General features: G+C 37.3%; 1 protein-coding gene across 1 annotated transcript in view; it reads right to left on the bottom strand.

The window, feature by feature from the left end:
• Window positions 1-2,388: 2,388 nt before the first annotated feature.
• Window positions 2,389-19,067, bottom strand: part of LOC139122888 (extracellular matrix organizing protein FRAS1-like) — a 120,315-nt gene continuing 103,636 nt past the window's right edge. Inside the window, exons 48-67 of the mRNA XM_070688730.1 lie at window positions 18,874-18,972; window positions 17,931-18,096; window positions 17,612-17,692; window positions 16,889-17,058; window positions 16,422-16,545; window positions 15,515-15,726; window positions 14,948-15,095; window positions 14,307-14,512; window positions 14,001-14,157; window positions 13,219-13,419; window positions 12,790-12,977; window positions 12,227-12,310; window positions 11,003-11,919; window positions 10,463-10,590; window positions 9,852-10,012; window positions 8,981-9,093; window positions 8,129-8,295; window positions 7,332-7,537; window positions 6,404-6,550; window positions 2,389-5,623 (exon numbers count right to left, since the gene is read on the bottom strand). Coding sequence (XP_070544831.1) covers window positions 5,042-5,623; window positions 6,404-6,550; window positions 7,332-7,537; window positions 8,129-8,295; window positions 8,981-9,093; window positions 9,852-10,012; window positions 10,463-10,590; window positions 11,003-11,919; window positions 12,227-12,310; window positions 12,790-12,977; window positions 13,219-13,419; window positions 14,001-14,157; window positions 14,307-14,512; window positions 14,948-15,095; window positions 15,515-15,726; window positions 16,422-16,545; window positions 16,889-17,058; window positions 17,612-17,692; window positions 17,931-18,096; window positions 18,874-18,972 — 4,257 coding nt within the window. The 3' untranslated portion in view covers window positions 2,389-5,041. The remainder of the gene's footprint in view (window positions 5,624-6,403; window positions 6,551-7,331; window positions 7,538-8,128; window positions 8,296-8,980; window positions 9,094-9,851; window positions 10,013-10,462; window positions 10,591-11,002; window positions 11,920-12,226; window positions 12,311-12,789; window positions 12,978-13,218; window positions 13,420-14,000; window positions 14,158-14,306; window positions 14,513-14,947; window positions 15,096-15,514; window positions 15,727-16,421; window positions 16,546-16,888; window positions 17,059-17,611; window positions 17,693-17,930; window positions 18,097-18,873; window positions 18,973-19,067) is intronic.

The following is a 19,067-nucleotide window of genomic DNA, read 5'->3' as shown; positions in this document are numbered from 1 at the left end:
CTCTTATGCCTCATTGCATTTTGTTGAATTTGAAAATAAACGTCATTCCACATACAATGCACAAGCTGATCCAGACTCTAAGATTAGCATATATTCGACAAACATACAAAACATTTACAGAAAACGTTTTTATTTGAATTTACTATTACTAATAATGATTTGGATAAGCTATCCACCCATAGTTTTCTCCCTCCGCAATGGTTATTAAATGGAGACCAGGAGACATAGTTGCTAAATTTTATTGTCCGCTTTCTCCTTTTTCCAGTGCTAAAAACTACAGTCAAGACCGCTATTAAATGCCAGAGACTTGAAGTTTGATTTTGATAATATAATAGTGGAACACCCCCCTCCAGCAGGTTGATACCATCTTTTTACGAACAGTTCACGGGTGGTGCTATAATATTATAGAAATAACGGACGACGCGCTGACCATTAACGTTTATTTATGGGCAAGGGCAACAAACCAAAGAAAACAGTCAAAATTTGCGAAAATTTTCGGAGCGAACGACAACTGGGCCCCAGAACTGAGCAATACGCGACGCACTATCACGCGCGCTGTAAAATATTGGCAAATCTGGAAATATTTTCAGGAAAAAGTATCTCAACCTGGCCTACAAGTGATCCATTTTATTTTGTGATTGATTATGATTTACGTTTGAGCTGTAAAGTTACGATACTTTGAGTTGTTAATCTTATTATTCACATTCACGGGCATATAAATATACCATTTTGTGTATTTGTGATCAGTCACTCGGTTCAGCTCGACCAATCAAAATGCCAGAGGCGGGCATGGTAATATATATATTATCGCCCTAACAAGGGACTATGATGAGTCTTTGTTGCTGAGGGAATGTGATCATTTGCACAATGTCTGCATCGTCGCAAACCACAGGCCTCTTTACAACTACAGTTATTTCATTACCGTGATTTTTGCAGACTCGTGGTGTGGGAATTAGCTTCGGCTCATGAGAAAAGATGTCTATGGGCAAATGGTCTCCTGCCTCGAGGGTACATAGTCTCTTGTTGGGGGTGTAATATTTTTATTACATGTCTCGCTTATGTAATTTCCATACACAAATTTTGATTTGATTTGTTGATGATAATCGCGTTTTGATTCCAATGATGGACAAAAATCTGCAAAAAGCTGAAACAATTTTTTGGCGTATCAATATATTTAAATTACTGTCATGTGGTTCGAAAAAAGTTCCAGGTCATGTTCAGTCAAATGATAACTATGGCTGATTGTCATTGCCAAGTTACCATTGAATCCTATGGGGCATGTGAAAGTTTGATACATCGGGCTTGCAATAAATTGCACGCTGTATCAAAATCTCATGTGTACCTGCCTGCAGTTGGGGTCATTGTTTAAGGTAGTATACACCTTGAAAGTGAAAGACTTTCGCTCAACCTTTTCTTTATGAAACTGTCAACCATTCTCTTACAAAATCACAAATTAAAATAGGGGCAAAGTTTGGTACTACAGCAACAAATTACTAATATTTACTGATATTTGAAATTCAAAATTATACTTATCTGTGTTGAATCTATGGGGAAAAATAAAATTTTCGATAATCAAAAAACTGGTACAATAAACATTTTTCTTACTCCAAGAGCTTTAAAATGAGCCCCATCAGTGTTGGACCAAAATGTACTGTAAAGAAATAAATTTGAAAAAGAATACAGAAAATTTATTTTACAGAAAAACTCTAATTTGTAAGACAACTATATTATTATTTACTCTGGTAGCTTTTGTTTTAGTCAGACCATGGCTTCTCATTTAGACTTTCCTATGTTGTGGCCTTACTTGAGAACGGTTTTTTGTTATGCAAATATTTGAATGTTTCTCTTCACACTCCATTTGATGTATTTGTTTATTGTTAACTGCAGCTGTCAAATTCTTCTATGTTATTAAACTAGTTTTCTGATTGGCTAGACTAGATTAGTTCGTTTTGGACTATTTTCTAGCCTTTCACCTAGTTATGAAAACACTGTTTGATTGAATACAATCAAAACACACATTTGTTTGATTTGTAATCATACCTTTTCTAGGTGAAATAAAATCATATCAAATCATATCAAATCAAATCATATCTGCTCTGAAGGCACATTCTTCTTAAACCCTTCGTGTGCTGTAATTTTTCCAGCCAAAATTTTTGTGCAACAATTTACCAATTTTTATGAATTTTTCTGCAATTATCTTGATAATTTTGGACCAAAGGGTCATAACTTTTCATTGGCTACAGTTTTTGATCAAAATCTGAAAAAGAAATTGGAACTGAAAAAAAATTCTCGGTGTTATTTAAAAGGCTACAAAAAATTGACTTTGGCAGTCAAAGGGTTAAACCAGAAATCATCAATGTAACAATGAAGTCTAAGTCTGACCAAGAGTAGTGTATATCATTTTGAAATTTTATTTCACTATCTGAAATCAAAAAAAAACCTGAAAATGTTCAGCTATTTTCTGTGTTACCAATTGACACTGTTGAACTGTCTTCTGTCCCATCACAAATATAAAACCCTTCCCTCCATTCAAATACTTCTCGAAATGAAACTGCCATAGTTTCTGTCGATGCACCATTTACCGAGGCTTTGTTTTTGACCCCAATAGCACTAAAATGTTGAAGAATTACGTTGGGTCACATTGATAATGAATAAAATACAGTGGATATTATACAGGAAGATTAAATAAAACAGCAACGAAGCAAAAATATCAAAACTAAAATGGCTGACGGGTAATCTTACAGCAGGACTGAACATACTGTACAGCAGTGTTCTCAAATATGCAACATTGCTACACTCCAAGATAAAACCAGTGTTGTAAATAGCCAAAGTTTTCATGTGTTTTTTTCAGAAGGCTGTGACAATAAAAGGACTTCACACTGTCTTGGGCTGCCTTAAGGGAGGAGGTAGGTCTTATAATATTTTGAAAAGATCTCTCATGATCAAAAGTTGTACGGAAGATCTTTACAGCTGAAGGAAAATGTCATACAAGATTGTTGCAAGGGTTTCTGTGACCTGCACATGTGATAAAACAACGACTTCAGTAGCAGTTATGGGGGTTCCCCTCCCCCTCTCCATTTTTCTGTTGAAATGGATCGTGCAACTTCTTGCAGAAATAAACAGATGATTTTATTTTCCCTCTTGAACATGTAATTAGGGACAAAAACCTCAGGGTAGCTACCAGCAGCTAAAAAAGCACACAGCAATAAATTATGTCACAAAATCTACAATTTGCTAAATATTTGCCCGAAGCAATTCTACTTGATTACCATAGCTTTGCTGAAAATACTTCTAATATACAAGCTTAAAATTTGCATGCAGTGTTAAAATGACCTTGCGGTCGCAATATCTTGTGGTGACTTCTTGTCTACATGTAACACTGTCATTGAAGTAAAAATATTGTAACCCAACAAACACGTACTGTTTTGACAGAAATTAAAAAGCTGAATTTCTCTGTTAAGTTCAGCTGGTGAATTCCACCAACTTTGCAGATTTAATTAATAGCTATGCACTGAGCTCCAACTATGAGCACATGATTGTGAGATCAATATTTTTTATGAAATAGTAATATATAAGTAGCACCATATTTCCGTGCAAGTTGGCTGAAAATTCAGTCACTGGCACGTTAAGGAACTGACCTCTACATGAATGTACATGGCATTCTAATATGACCAATGAGGACTTAACATCACACAAACACAAGTCTGAAGGTGAACAGAGAATAACAGTTTTTGTCTTTGAGGTAGCTTACGCCTCACATGTAACCATAGTTTGGAAACGTGCTTCCAAAATTATGTGAATTGTTACTTTCTTTATCATATATTTGAAAAAATCATCAATAATAAATGGCTTATCCATCGACTTTTGTATGCCATTGCGAATTTCAATACTTGGAAATTTGACATTCATTTGAAAACTTGCAACCAAATTCGAATCATGACCCCCTTGATCTATGTCAAAAATTTCTCAGAATGGTTTAAAGCTTTCTTGGGCAAGAGAAAGAAGAGCTGAAGATTTTATGACTATTGAGATGCCCTTTGACCTTAAAAATTCAAAATATTCTTGGGTATATTCATTGCTGACAGAGAAGCACTGAAATTTTTGAAAAAAGGCTACACTGTCAGAATAATCAGGTGAGTGATGGACTATGTAAAATACTGTTGGTTAATTAATAAAAATTAGGTTGGAGAGCAAAAAGTGATCAAGTTGTGAAAACGGCTCACCACTCTCTTATTAAAATGCAGCATATACACTTCGTCGAATTTTCAAAACACTTGTATTAATAACTGACGATTGGCTACATACAAGATAACATGTAGGCATTTACAAACACTATAAAAAATACACAGTAGTATTGACAAAAGTCACAAAGCATGCAATATTGCAAACAGGCTTCGTACAAAAGAAGGTAACCACTTTCCATCCATTTTTTCATAACGGAAATCCTTCGACAGTAAATTTTCCAGGCAGACTGAAAAACAACGGGCCCATGCTTCATTATGAAAACAATCAGGTTTCCTAGGAGGGCCTCTTTAGCTTCATGAAGCAACTTGACCCCCTGGAATTGTGGTGATTTGTAAACTTATTTACAGTGGGCCCATTGTTTGTCAGTCTCGCCATTTTCTCACACTTTTTTGCGACAAAATTTTGACTAGAATGACAAAACAATTCTAAGTACTGTGAAACATTGTAAAAAAAATCATAAAATTTTGACAATAGTAATGGCAAATTTTGAATAAATTTGTGTTCAGGTCAGCTTAACATACCATGTATGAAGCGCACCCCATTTCTAAAATCTGCAAGTACTATGGACTCAAACATGTAAATAAATAAAATATACATGAGAAAGTGTTCCAACTTAGTTTTAACAAATGTTGGTTAACAATGCACGACTAAATCTTTATAACTTTAAACTCTTTAAAAATATTTTATATGTTTAAAAATATTTCAGTTGCATAAAAAAGGATAAATGTTGACATAACTTAGGGTTTTTAAATTTTTAGTTTTTTCTTTTTTTTTCTTTTTTCACCTATGTTAACAGTTATACTTCCGTTCCACCATCACCTTTGAGATTATTCCGTACGTTTACATCTACGTTAACTTTTTTCACTCTACTGCTGTGTAAATTATCAAACTTTTGAATATTGATATTGCTAACTGCTACCGTCTTTTTCAGATCTCTCTCGAAACTGTCCTCACACTTTTTGGCAAGTCTTGCGTTCTCCGACTGCCGAGCAACGTCTCGGTTGCTGGGTTTCTGCTCGTTGGTGATGACCTTTTTGTCCCGCGCCCGCCGCCTCATCACCACGATTACAATCACCGCGACGATAACCATGCACACGATACTCCCTACAGTTGCGCTGCTTATGGTAACAACCTGTACCATATTATCAGAGTCTGTTTCCGTTTGGTTGAGTTTCAGACTCCTCATGTTCGTTCCATTGTGTTTGTCGCTGTTGTCCCCGAACACAATAGTCCTGTCTATCAGATTCCCGTTGGAGTCGACGATATTCCTCTTTTTAATGGCAGTATTCATCATGGCAGAGCGGCGGTAGCGAGGCAATGCGTCGGCTGGACCAATCACATAGAGTACTTGTAAATACCACTGATGTCCAGAGTCAATCTAGAAGACAAAAGATAAGTTCCAATCAGAATAGATGTTACATACAGGTACATCACATGGCAAACTTACATTTTTTGTTAGAGTATCACCTGATAATTAGGATGAAGATGATCAAAAACAACATTAGCGATTATTTTATAAGTAATGATTATCATCAATTACTATATTAAGTACATAACCATCATCATCACCATCATCATTATCATCATCATCATTGTTCTACTCATAGCTTTACGATCACCAGGGCTCCCTCTAGTGGTCTAGTAATGTTGTCTGTGATTGGTCCGCTGCAAGACATTACTTTTTTCCACCCCTAATCACTTCATGTCTCCTGACAAGGAGTGCATTAAAACCTGGATAAAACTTTAAAGTTTGATTTCAAGATTTGAAGATGTAGGGAAATAAGCTCTGACTTGTACCATGGCACAACCAATTCAACTGTAGTGTAGAGGTCTAGTTTTACCACCGACAACAACAGTATTGGACAAATCATGGCTGCGAATAGGGTTAAAACCCCATCTGGTTTTCAATCTTTCATCAAATTTCAAGCTGTCAAGCTGTGGGGATGAAAACTAACGATGGGCTGAACCATGGTGGATATAGGGTTAAATCGGCATGTGTAAGAACAAAAAGCTGAACAAATACTTACCAAATGTGACCTTCAATGACGATAATTTTATCATTTAAATACAGTTTTTTTGATATACAATCGTACAGCAACATTCATGTACTGTACGTGATAGTGCAAAATGAACACATCGTGTCTATGACAGCACCTACCTTATATAGTGCATCCACATTCATTGTGAAGCCGTCAACACCAGGCATGTCAGTAAATGCAGCATATTTAGGATTGTCATAAGCAAAATGAGCTTCGAAGGGCACTTCATTGAAAGATCTCTGGACCACTTCCGGTGCACCACGATCCTGTGAATCGGTACAAAAACAAGTACATTGAGTAAACAGAACAATTGAGAGAACATCACTGTTTGTGGTTACAGGTTTGTCATTAAATATGGCTGCATGTGCAACATCAGCCACTGCTCCTTGCAATGTGGACAAATTTTGTCCCAGTCGCATGCATGACTGTTGTTGCAGCTTGCAGTCTGAACCTGTATCTTTTCAGTGTTCAGTGTTACACCAGCAGTTGCCTATTGCATGTAAGTGGTACTTTCTTTATTCTCACATGTAATTTCAAAAGTATAATATACTAATGCTGACAAATATTCATTTTTGCTCATTAACGACAGAATAATCATTGTGTACAGCCCCATTAAACCCGAATATACTTTTATCCTGTTTGGATATCTTCTAATTTCTCAGTCCATTTTTATTAGAGTGCACGAGACAAGAATTTCTCTCAAAAGTTATGATGAAAGCAGCTGATTAACTAGGATTTGTTCGCCTCTGGAAGTTTCACACAAATATTTCTCATAACTTTGCATATGGCATGTGAGTAGTTACAAAAAACAGGAAGTTGTTGATTCCATCTGAAAATTGAAGAGTAATCTATTGTATTGCACACATTGACATTAAAATACATTTGCTCTTCATAGCTAACTTTAATGTCGGACAAAATTTTCTTTCTTTTTCAATAAAATATTTAAGTTGAAATGACAGATAACAGGTAGAACAATATTGTACAGCATCTCATCTGAGAAAGTCACCAAAAGTGACTGAAAAAAGTAAAATTAGAAGACACACTCACCAGGATCAAAAATCTATGTTTCAAAAATTTATTTGGTTGAATGCAGCCATATTGTGGGCCTTCATCGTAGATGGACCCCGTGGGGTCATAGGTCGGTACGTATCCATCAGTACCAGTACAAAGGTACAGCTTCTCTATTTGCAGTCTGTATGCTGTTTCTAAATCCTGATCTGGATTCCACAGAACCCTGCCGAATAAAGTTTGCCCTGACACACAGAAAAACAAGTTTTATACTTTGTAAGTTTTTCCCTTGTGAATTTGGAGTGCAGCAAATATATATTATTTGTATTTGTCTACACCCAGATATTACATAACTTCATGTATGATATATTCTGAAAAGATGAGTTCTGTGTCTGAAGTCTGGGCGTACCAGAGACTGATGAATTCACAAGCCTAGACTGGGGCATACTAATTCACATGTGTAATGTAGAATGTGTATTCACAACCAGAAAACTAGACTGCAGGTCTGCTGGAAGTCTGTTTATACTTGGATCCAGGGACTGCCAACCAGAAGGATATTTGGAATGAATCCATTTGCCATCCTTTTTTGCTATGTCATAGCCTTTTTGTTGAGAAAAAGGAAATTATTTATACTGCAGTATAAGCGTGAAATACCACGACTGGTCGGTTTTGAATGTCTTTTTGGATCCTTATTTCCAGTGCATCTCCAAGATTCAACCAAAAATGAGTGAATAATGTTTATGCTGTTTGTGACAGTTTGTTCACATTTCTTCAAACACATCCTATCATAGTATTAAACTGAAGAGAGTTGCCGCTCTGCGCTGACACAACCTTACCTTTACTGAAAGCCCCGTTGTAATCCATTTCGGACAACTCCATGGAATCCGTGTTGGGATTCAAGAGGAAAACCTTCTCATTGTTCATGAGATGGAACTGGGTGTTGAGGGAATAGACCACAGGTACTGGTCGGTTGGTTTGTTGGAATGCGATGGGCACCACAAACCTGTCAAAAAAAAACGACAGAAAACCCATTGAAGCTTTAGCTCATCATTGACAAAACATGATTAGTATAGAGGTATAGGGGTATCACATCACACAGTAAATTAATCTCGATCAGAGTCAAAACCCTTCAGAGCTAAATCCCCACCCTTAATAAAGAGTAATTCAAGTCAATAACTGTTCTATAAAGGTGTTATAATTTTCTGACCGTGACCTCTCCACACGCCGTAGAGTTCATGAAGCACTTGCACATACATACTTGCAAATGTACATTACACACAAGTTTAATCAAAGCCATGAAGTCATCGTTCATTTGGGCTTCAGATCTTTCTATGAATAATACGTAGTTGGGTGTAAAATACCAGTAATTTGCAAGTGCCTTCAAAAATTAAACTTGGCTCTTGTCTGACAGCAACTTCCCAATATGTGTACCTTAAACATAATACATGTAGCTACGTTGCATAAATATTAATTCTCAAGTTCCATCAGTCAAAGGTTTACAATGTACGGGGTGTATACCATAGTGATTAGGTAAATGAGGTACGCAGTATACTTATGTCAGTTTCATCAGATCTATGACCTTTGACATGGTCTTCAACTCTACCATAGCGATGAGATATATGAGATACACAGTTCACTTATGTCTGTTTCATCAGCTCTATGACCTTTGACTTAGTTTTCAACTCTACCTGTGTGGCCTATGTGCTGTACAGACAATCGGCATGTCTGGCATCACTTGGTAGGACTGTGTGGATGTCACGGTACACGGTATCAATTCTATCGTGTAATCACCGGAATAGTCCTGTGAAAATAGATATTATTCAACACTTGTTAATCACTATTCTTTTGTTTGTTACAGAAATAATCCTAAACACATGCTACACACTCAGGCAATTATCATTATGTGTTCCATAATTATGTGCATTTTATTGCATGAGGTTATCATGGTTTTTTTACATAATTTCTGTCCTGCCAAATGTTTCTTACATTGTAAAGCATTACTGTTGTGTCTTTTTAACATGTCATCTTTCAACTCTGAGCAAAGCAAATGGTAAATTGTATATTCATAATGAATTGTGACATTGTGTATGATGATTCATGGGATTGTATGGGTTTGTTTTCTATTTGTTTTGTAGTCTATATAATGACTTTGTCTCAGGGTAGATAAAATGACACATTTTACAGATTTTCAAACATTTACATGAAAAGGTGACATTGTTACTAAATATGTGAAATGTTGGTCAACTCTTTCACCACCATGGTTTGGCCCAATCCCACTGTAATCAATGGCGATTGTGGACCTGTTTACAGGTGAACAGGTGAAATCCAGATGTACTTACGGTGAACATAAGACTATCAAATATGCAAACACAAATTACCGTAAGTTAGGAATGTTTACCTTGACTCGCAGCGTGTTTGCAAGGTTATATCTGATTGGTCGATTGTCACTATTCACAGCCACTTAGGGAGTCTATTTGTATTGTTTTCATACATTGGTAAGATTCAGCCATCCAATTGGATAACAGCTTCGAAATCGCTGCGAGTCGGCCCGAATTTTACCTTGAGATTGTAGTTACTCGTCGCCCGCCACAGCTGGTGTGGACCATCAAATGTCTGTTCACTCCACAGCAAGTCTATGTCAAAGTTCACGCCGAGACTTCCCGGGGGAACCACTCTGGACTCGAATCCAGGCAGTGTGTGGTGTTTCTCGACAAACAAACCTGGAGTAAAAACACAAATTACAGCATTGAAACATCCATTGGTCTTCTGGGAGCATGACCTTTCAAAGGCACCTCGACCTTCAAAGTGAAACGTGAATGAACTGACTAGCATTAAAGGAGTTATTTTCAATTGACAGCCATACGAGCTACTTTGCAACAACAAGTATAACTATCTAGTATCTTGACAATATATTTTGTATCAAATTCATCCACATAGTATTCCATCCCCCTGGATAATGACTGGCATATTTACTGAAAAACGTTTTTTTCTGATCATGTGTTAAATTTTGAAACTCTTTTCACCCCGTCTATCTTCAGAACAACCCAATGGTCTTCAATGGTAAGGCTTGATTCATGTCCTTCGATATAGAGGTGAAAGAATTAGTTTGTCAGAATCACTGAAAGCGCCCTCAGATTTAGAATGCTCTGTCGGACATGAATTGTTCTCACCTCTGAACTTGGCCTCTGTCTTCATGTCGATGACCAGTCTACCATCGTCATTGATTCTAATGTGAAGAACTTGTAACTTTCCATTTAGTTCACCTTCAGTTTCAAGGCCTGTCCTCCATAATACAGTACTGTCAAGGTCAAAGAATACAAGCCATCATGGTCATGTCACTGTAATGTCATATTTCTTATAGTTTTACTGCAGAGAAACTTGAACTTGAAGCATTTCAGATATTTTCAAGAACGGCATTTCAGATTTTTTCAAGAATGGCATTTATCCAAGTGCCAGATTCCAGAAAACAATGTTTGATTTTGAATTTTTGAACTCTGGGTTAAGTAAAAATTGCATGTGATCTTGTATATTCAAATCAGCATATTTTAAACTTCAACCTTTTCGAAACAAAATACCAAGATCAAAGTTGCTGCCTTCCATATAAAGTCAGACCCATGTATAATGAAATCAGGGTCACTGAAACAGGTCACAGATTGTTGCTTGTAGATCCAGCACACTGGTGTGAAAATGATACCTGAAAGACAACCTACCTGTAGAAGAATGAAAATTCCATCTGAGTCCGGTGATCCAGGGATGCCCATCCGGTGGGAGTTGTGGAATAAATATATGCAGCATAAAGAGGCACTGTGACTGTTAAATAGCTGTCTCCATGTTTGACTTGAAAGTCTGATGCTACCGTACCACCGCACAAGTCAATCAAGTCTGTCATGTGGTACCACGCGTCAAAAGTCCAGGTACATGTTTTCAAGTCAAGATGTTGGTAAAAAAGAAGAGTCTTTTCCTCCCGGATGTTTGGATTGAACTGGTAAGGGAAGTCATATCCAGGTCGCATGATCATCGTGTCGTGGTTCATACCATCCAGAAACCCAATGCGGTCAAATTTATCACCCTCTCTTTGGGTGACAATGTTTGAGCAGACGTGCTGCTGCCGATAAACTGGCTCGGTTAGGAGGAATCTCGTGTTGTGGAGTGGCAGTGTTGAAATCAGAGGTAGCATACCGTCCTGATGCGGTATCTGTACAGACACATGTATTGTGTTGGGATTTTCCTTTGCTTTGCTGTCTACATAGTCAAGCGTCGCGATAAATGACTGGGCTTGAAAATCGCGGGACACTCCCGCTACAATCGGCGTATGGCAGATGCCGTTGTCCGTTCCTATGGTGACAATGTTACTCCGCAATGCTATGCCGAGATTTCCATTGTTGTCCACTGGCTGTGCCACACATCGCACATGGCACCTTCTACTGAAGTAAATACTATCCAAGACTTTGTGGTTGACTGAGGTGAATAGCGTGTTATCGTTTACTGTCGTAAACGGCGGCCGCGATCCATCCAAGTCGGTGGGAGCTGCAAGTTCCCAGCTGTAGTGGATGGTGGATGCATTGATTCCAGATTCTTCACATAAGTCACCTGTCATAGAATACGATGGGTAGTGTGGATCGCATGGCTGCATTGAAGAAAGCAGACAAAAAACATTGGTTACTTCGTAGCAAAAGGTACAAAATAAACATGAAAATTGTACCAAAAAATATTAAAAATTTACCATTACAAAAGTTTCCGGCATTTGACGAAGGGGAAGGTTCATGATTCATGGTTCAAGGTTCATGACAGCAGTAAGTAGATGATTGCTGCTGTACAAACGGTCAAGCATGATTCTCCTGTGAACATATGTCTTGGTAATAACTGGGTACACCTGTCCCATTGAGTGCTTGCTAACTGTTTTGGTTACATGCAACATGTCTGCGATCCCTTACCGTGACACAAATCAGCGGATAGCCTGGCGAAGGATCTTCCTTGCAACCGGCTTCAACATCATCGTAATCCATCAGAGAAACAACCTGAAACAAAACAAAACAAAACAATACAATAAATGCTTTGTTCATGAAATGATAATACTGTTTCATTCAGAACAGATCTCTGTTATCCTGAAGCAAATCTTCTGAATTTCCATTAATCGGTGAACATTCACAAACGTATAGATTGTGTTACAGGTTTGGCCTACATTACTTACCAGTACATACATTCAGTGCATGAAGACATTGGTAGAGCTAGTGATGCTCACTAAATGGGTTTCGATATTAGTGAAACTTATCCAAGAAGTACTTGCTACTTTGGTAACAAACTGCTGTACTAGTAAAACTTATCTTAAATCTTACTTTGGGAAACTACAAGACCTAAATATTGTACCACTTTCACTTGTTGGCACCACTACTCTCACCAAAATAGACACTCTAAACTTTGTGTGTTGAAAGAATGAAAAGAGTCAGAAATTAACTAATGAGGGCGCTGGTCAAATTAAAATGTGAGACAGACTCACCAGTGGGGGCGCTGGTAAAACTAAGCTACCAGCAGCTTCTTGGTCCAAGATAGTAATAGTTGCCATGGAAGTGGGGCCGAAGACTGCATTGATAGGTTCATCTGGTCCAAGTACAACACTGAATGTTTCGTACCATTCCACAGCTTCATTGAACAGGACTTCAACTTGGAACTCTAACTTCTTGACCCCTATTTGCGTAAAACAGTAGCCAATCAGTGTTTATTACACTAGGTTTCAGAAAAAAAAGCCGATTTGGTGACACAGAGGAAAGAAAAATCACAGCAAAAGTAAGATGTTCCCATGTCATGAAAACTGAATTTAGTGATTGACAATCATTTATTCAACAATCATTTTCCATTTCATCAATCAATTAAGACACTTGTCTTCTCATTTACCTTGTAACAGCCAAGGGAGGAAACTTTTTCTCACCTGGTTGAAACTTCATCACCTTTGATTTGGGTTCATAATCCATACCAGACTTTGCCGAGCCATCCCTCGTACTACATCTCACTTTTGATGTTCTGTTCTGGTCACCCGTTCTGATGATCCCAATGGTGACAAAGGACATCGCATCTTCACTGGGTGGCTCACGCACTGTGTAGGCCATTCTCTCAATCTGAACAGTTGGCGCTGGGAGGAGATGTGACAAAATAAATTCAATTCTGGCGCATAAAGTAGTTCAATTTTTGTTCAGTTTTGTTGACCTTTAACCTGTCTTATTTGAACCCCTATTGAACTCTGGGTAATTACTATGATAAGATGCGAAGCCTGGTTGTATGCTCTAAGTGCTGTAACATTCATTGACTTTTCACTAATAACTTTTCTGCACTACAGAGGACAAGTTTACCATTTCAAACAACCACTTCTCACAGAATTTGGACATATCTCACCAAGACATAATCTTTCCTGAAAACATAAAACCAGGAAATTCAATCAAATTGGCAAACATACACCACGTGTAAATATTATTCTACAATATTTATAGACATGGAAAATATGCACTTTGATGGCAAATGTGATAAACCAAAAGGTTTCCAGTGAAACTAGTGACACAAGATGTCACTATGACAGTTTGTTGTATAAACAGTTTGTGCGACTACAAGTGGAAGAGTGCATGAAAATTATTGTACATCGGTGAGTTTTGTGAATTTGTGAAACAAGGTTTTCAAAACCTGTAATCACATTTATTCAACCGTGTGCTCAACACGTACCATCTTCATGATTTGTGATGGTAATCTTGGCTTCATCAGGGGTGCCAATTTTAGCATCACAGTGTTCATTTCCCTGTGGACTCCCTAGTCTCACCAAAAACTGCTCATCGCCCTCATAGACGTCATCCTCCCACACTGTCACTGTGCAATTCTTCACCTGAGGGAAGAAAAAAATCATCCGATACAAAAAATCAGTAAATCTGCCAAAGTCTAAAAAGTTACGTATCAGCATTTTACATTTTTTCCCTCGAAACATAAGAAATCTACAAAATGATAAACATTATGGAATTTCCTTGGAAAACTCACCTTTTCTCCTGGAGCAAACACCACACGGAAGTCATCTGTGTTTCTCCTCTCATCAAAGTCCATCATGACCTGAGCTGACCTTTGCCTCGTGTAGCACCTGACCGATGACTCATAAGATACATCACCGGTTCGAATAATTGGGACGTGTACAACTCCTTCGGACTCCTTAACCAAGACTTCTTCAACTGAGAACTGCATTGATGGCACTGCAAAGTAACAATTGTGGTGCTAAAGATTCAAGAGCTGACAGATTTAGCTACGATAAAATTTGCACAAAGAATCATGTCTGTGATGTGCTTTTAGTGGCCATGATAAAGCAGTGAATGCTGGGAAGGCTTGGCCAGAAAGTGTCACTATGTCTTTTAACTTCTAAGTAAATAATTAAATGAACATTAAAAGAGACAAAAATGACAAGCTTGACATCATATACATTTGACAATTTTAAATCTCAGACAAGGTTCAACTTAATCATTTTCAAGGGAGTTGTCAATCATCAAAATACAGTTAATGATCTGAATTTCATGAATATGCATCATTAATGACTAATCATCACATTTGCATACTGAGACAATACTCATTAACAAGCTCTGCATATTTGGATACTGCTAGCTAGTGCATTGTGAATGCATTTAGGTTCGTACCATCATCATGGGTGTCATTAATGACCACTGTGGCTTCATGGGGCTCCGCCAAAGAGCATTCCATGGCTGAACTCAGGTACACAACGAACGTCTCATTCCCTTCCAGGTGGGGATTAGCGATGTCATCAACGATAGTAAAACTGCACATCTGTGGGAAAAATTTATCAGAGATAATGCCATTATTACCTAAAACATGACACTCATTGGAGGAAAGAATGATTCTTGGTACATTTTTTTTTGGTGATACTAGTACCAGAAATGTGCTCTCAATTAAATTCACTGTATAAATTGATAATACAATATGCACTTCTAAATAAGTCTAATTTCCATCTGGAGTTGAAAACCTAAATAAACAAATAACAAAGAAACAAATACGTAAATAAATAAGACCAGTTATAATCAGATGGAGTTACTGTCACTGCTAAGTCTATACAAGAAGTCGGAGGTTTAGCACAATAGTTGATATATAAATCCTTCAACTTCTACTATTTCCAGTAAGTCAGTAATGAAAGCATTTAAAATCATGATCTAGTGACACCAGTGTATTTCTTTGTGAAATGTTCTCACCTCCACAGTTTGGTGTGGTCCAAAGGTAATCTGGCTTGCCCCAGGGATGAAATCCTCTCCCGGTCTGGCGGAGGGAGGATGGCTCATTCTTGTACCACACCACACCATGGAACTATGGGATAGATCGCTACCATGGCGATGGACTGGCACTTCCACCGTGTGTTCATTCTCCCCGAAGTAGTACTTTGGACTTGACAGGAATACATAGGATTCTGAAATATGAATAAATTATGATGTCAAATCTTTCCTGTATTATAATATTGTTTTGCTGTATTCATCATTTTACTTTTTTGCAAATATTTAAAAGTAGAAGCAAGGATGATAAATTGAATATCTTGGTAACATTTGATAGTTTGCATGACATTAAAAGCAGTGATCCCATAAATTAGGTGTTATTTCAATAAATTAATTATTGAGTAGAGACCGTAATGTATGGAAGTGGTATCAGGGCTCGAAATTAACTTTTTTCCCTAGGAGTCCACTTGGGCTACCATTTTCTGAAGTGTGTAGCCCAGTGACAATGGCTAGTAGTTCATGCATTTTTTAATTACGGGATATTTTTCCCGCTAACAAGGGAAGAAAAGATCTTTTTTCAAGATTCTGTCATAATCTGGCCTTTCTGTGTCCACACGTAGCTAGCTATCTGGGTTTGACTGCATTCAGTTCGTCCCAAAGTGACAGACCTCGCATGCCAAGTTCTAGTAATGAATTTCATGTCCCAGGCTTTGGTAGTCCGTGTGGGCTACCATTTCATGGATTTTGGTAGCCCCAGGGAAAAGTTGGTAGTCTGTGGAAGCGGAACTACCGCTAATTTCGAGCCCTGGGTATCTTGTATCTCAATCTTGATCAAGCGATAGTTTTTGTAACAAAGTCATAATTTTCTTGTATCTGTCTTGATTTCACCTACCATCATTAGGGCCCTCTATCTTCACCATTGCTTTATTGATACCACCTAGTTTAGTCATCATTGAAGGGTCTGCCAAGGCGATTTCAAACTCTTCCTCTTCTTCAAACATAGCATCATCTAGAAGCTGTCAGAAATATTTAAGTATAATTCAGTAAAAAAAATTCTATGCTTTGAATGGCGCACAACTCTCTTTTGGCAGATGCAGGTAAATCATTGAGTTAAAATTTCATACATGAAACACAAACTTGGATGTAAATGAATCTTGTGATCCTTTTTAGGGTTAAACATATGTACTTATTGGATGAACACATCTTTGTATAAGAATGGATGAGTACACATATGTTTGAAATTTAAATGGTTTTTTGTTCATCTATTTCTAAACCTGGTGAACATGACAGAAATGTCACAACCTGGTTAAAATAATCAAATTTCCTTCAGCAGAAATGTTTTGTTTTTTTAAATCATACCTTGATATCACACGTGGCTTTGTTAATATTTGGAGGAAACACAACTCTGTATTCATCTGTCATTCCTCTGGTCTTGAAATCCGAGCCGGACTCGATTCCTTCCAGACTGCTTCCGGTGGCTGTCCTGGGAATGGTGTAACAGACAGCAGACACGGAAGTACTGCTATCACCTGAAATTGAAACAAACATCACCAAATGTACAATCTGTAACTTTTACAGAGGTACAATTTTTTCCATTTAAGTTGTGCTAAAGCACTAATTAAATGGTAATTTACTTGATTTTTGGCAACTATTTTTAATAACACTGTATCTTCACAGTGTACAAGTAGTTACTCTTTGATTGATCAAAATAGCTGAATAGATTAAACACCGTGTACACTGATACTTGGACGTCCTGATGATGAAATTATCACTTTGTATTCAAATTCGTACTCTGTATGCATTTTTTTTTCAAACGCACTATAATTAATGGAGATTGACCAACCTATATTTAATTGTTGTTCTTGCCAGAGCTGTCATGCAATTTGATGAACATTTTCACAAGTATAGAGGTGGTTAAAGTGCAAATAAAATAACCTACATCGACAGCAATTTCATGATTTTTGAAAATTTGATTTTTCACCAATTATAAAAGTTGCACATTCAGAATACAATGAGTTTTTGCCATTCTCCTCAGTAAATCTACCATTTGGAATCACCATGACAACAATTATGGATTCTTACCTTTCCTAATCATTGGAGCAAAGAGATAACCAGCGCTCTCATTAGCCTGGAAGATTTCCGTCTCGAATTCGATACTCGGTTCTACAATAAAAACAAGCAATTCAAGAGTGTTAGCCATCATAACAAACTAAATAGTACTGAAAAAATTATGTAAAGTCACAACTTTTGAAAATTAAAGCAAAAATACCGTCTTCTTGACCTAAATTTTTTAGAAAAGTCATGGTGATGAAATTTTGTTCCTACATGTACAATATGTCACAGGAAATATTGCAAGTCCCAAAGAGGGGAGATTTTGAGGTCATCACTTTAAAAATCTTACCATCTTCATTATCCATGATTGTGACTGTAGCTTCACTCGGTTCTCCAAGCAGGGCGTATGCCGGCATGCTAAGTTCAACCTTGAACATTTCCGGACCTTCAAAGATGGTGTCATCATTGATGATCACGTTGCAGAACTTCCTATCTTCTCTCTCCTCAAACTGGACCTGTGGGACATTCCAAGATGATTTTGATGTGTCAGAGTTTGGAACACAGTTTCTATGGTTTCAATCAGACCAGTCCTATTGATCATCCTACATTGGTCAATTCCAATTGATGTTCATCATTTGAAATTTAAGTAAGTATAAATAAACTTGCTACAGGCCCTTATGCTCATTGTTGATGCACTATTAAGGTAGAGTGCGCCCTCAGGGATAGATATTCAATATTCTTTTGGCCTACCATTTGTGGTGGCTCATTTTGAAGCTTATGGAGTAAAAATTTTCACGGGCTGTAAAGTTTTGTGAAAATCGGGAATTTTATCTTTTGCCACAGAGATACCACTGAAATGGTGGCCATTTTGAATTGCAATATCATTAATTATTGGATAATTTGTTTCTACAGTAGCAGAATTTGTATGGTGATCCCCAATTTTCATTCTTGATCTTGAAAGAGAATGGTGTTTTAGTTTACTTGACAATAATTTGAGCATAAGTACTTATAATTTTCAAGGCAGAAACTACTTAAATCTATAGGCAGGGGCCAAGTGATGCGTATATACATACATTCAAGAAAGGTAACCTAGGGTAAATAAAGAAAGTAATCACATAATTCATTTTAATCTTTAAAACAAAAATTACACAGCAAAGTATAAACAAAATGCACAGACTGAACACTTGTATGACATTATAGTTGTTGTGTTTTTCTTTTGAGGGCATATTTTCTGTCTTTTGCCACGCAGATAAAGGTCATTCTTCATATCTCGTTTGAAAATCCTAGCTTACCTGGCCTGCTTGTTCAACGTAGTCATGTTTGCCTGGTTTAGAACCAACGTCACCAGACTTAGCTGATCCTTCTTCCGTTCGGCACAGAACGATTCCATACTATTCAACAAAATATGGCAGTGATATTGATATTACTTCACACAGTCAAATGTTTCAACACTTTGAAAAATGTTAACATTTGAAAAATTTTTATG

Source organism: Ptychodera flava, chromosome 22 (assembly GCF_041260155.1).
Source record: "Ptychodera flava strain L36383 chromosome 22, AS_Pfla_20210202, whole genome shotgun sequence".
Taxonomy (NCBI): Eukaryota; Metazoa; Hemichordata; class Enteropneusta; family Ptychoderidae; genus Ptychodera; species Ptychodera flava.
Note: the sequence above shows the minus strand (reverse complement) of the source record. Positions and strands in the feature narration are given on the sequence as shown.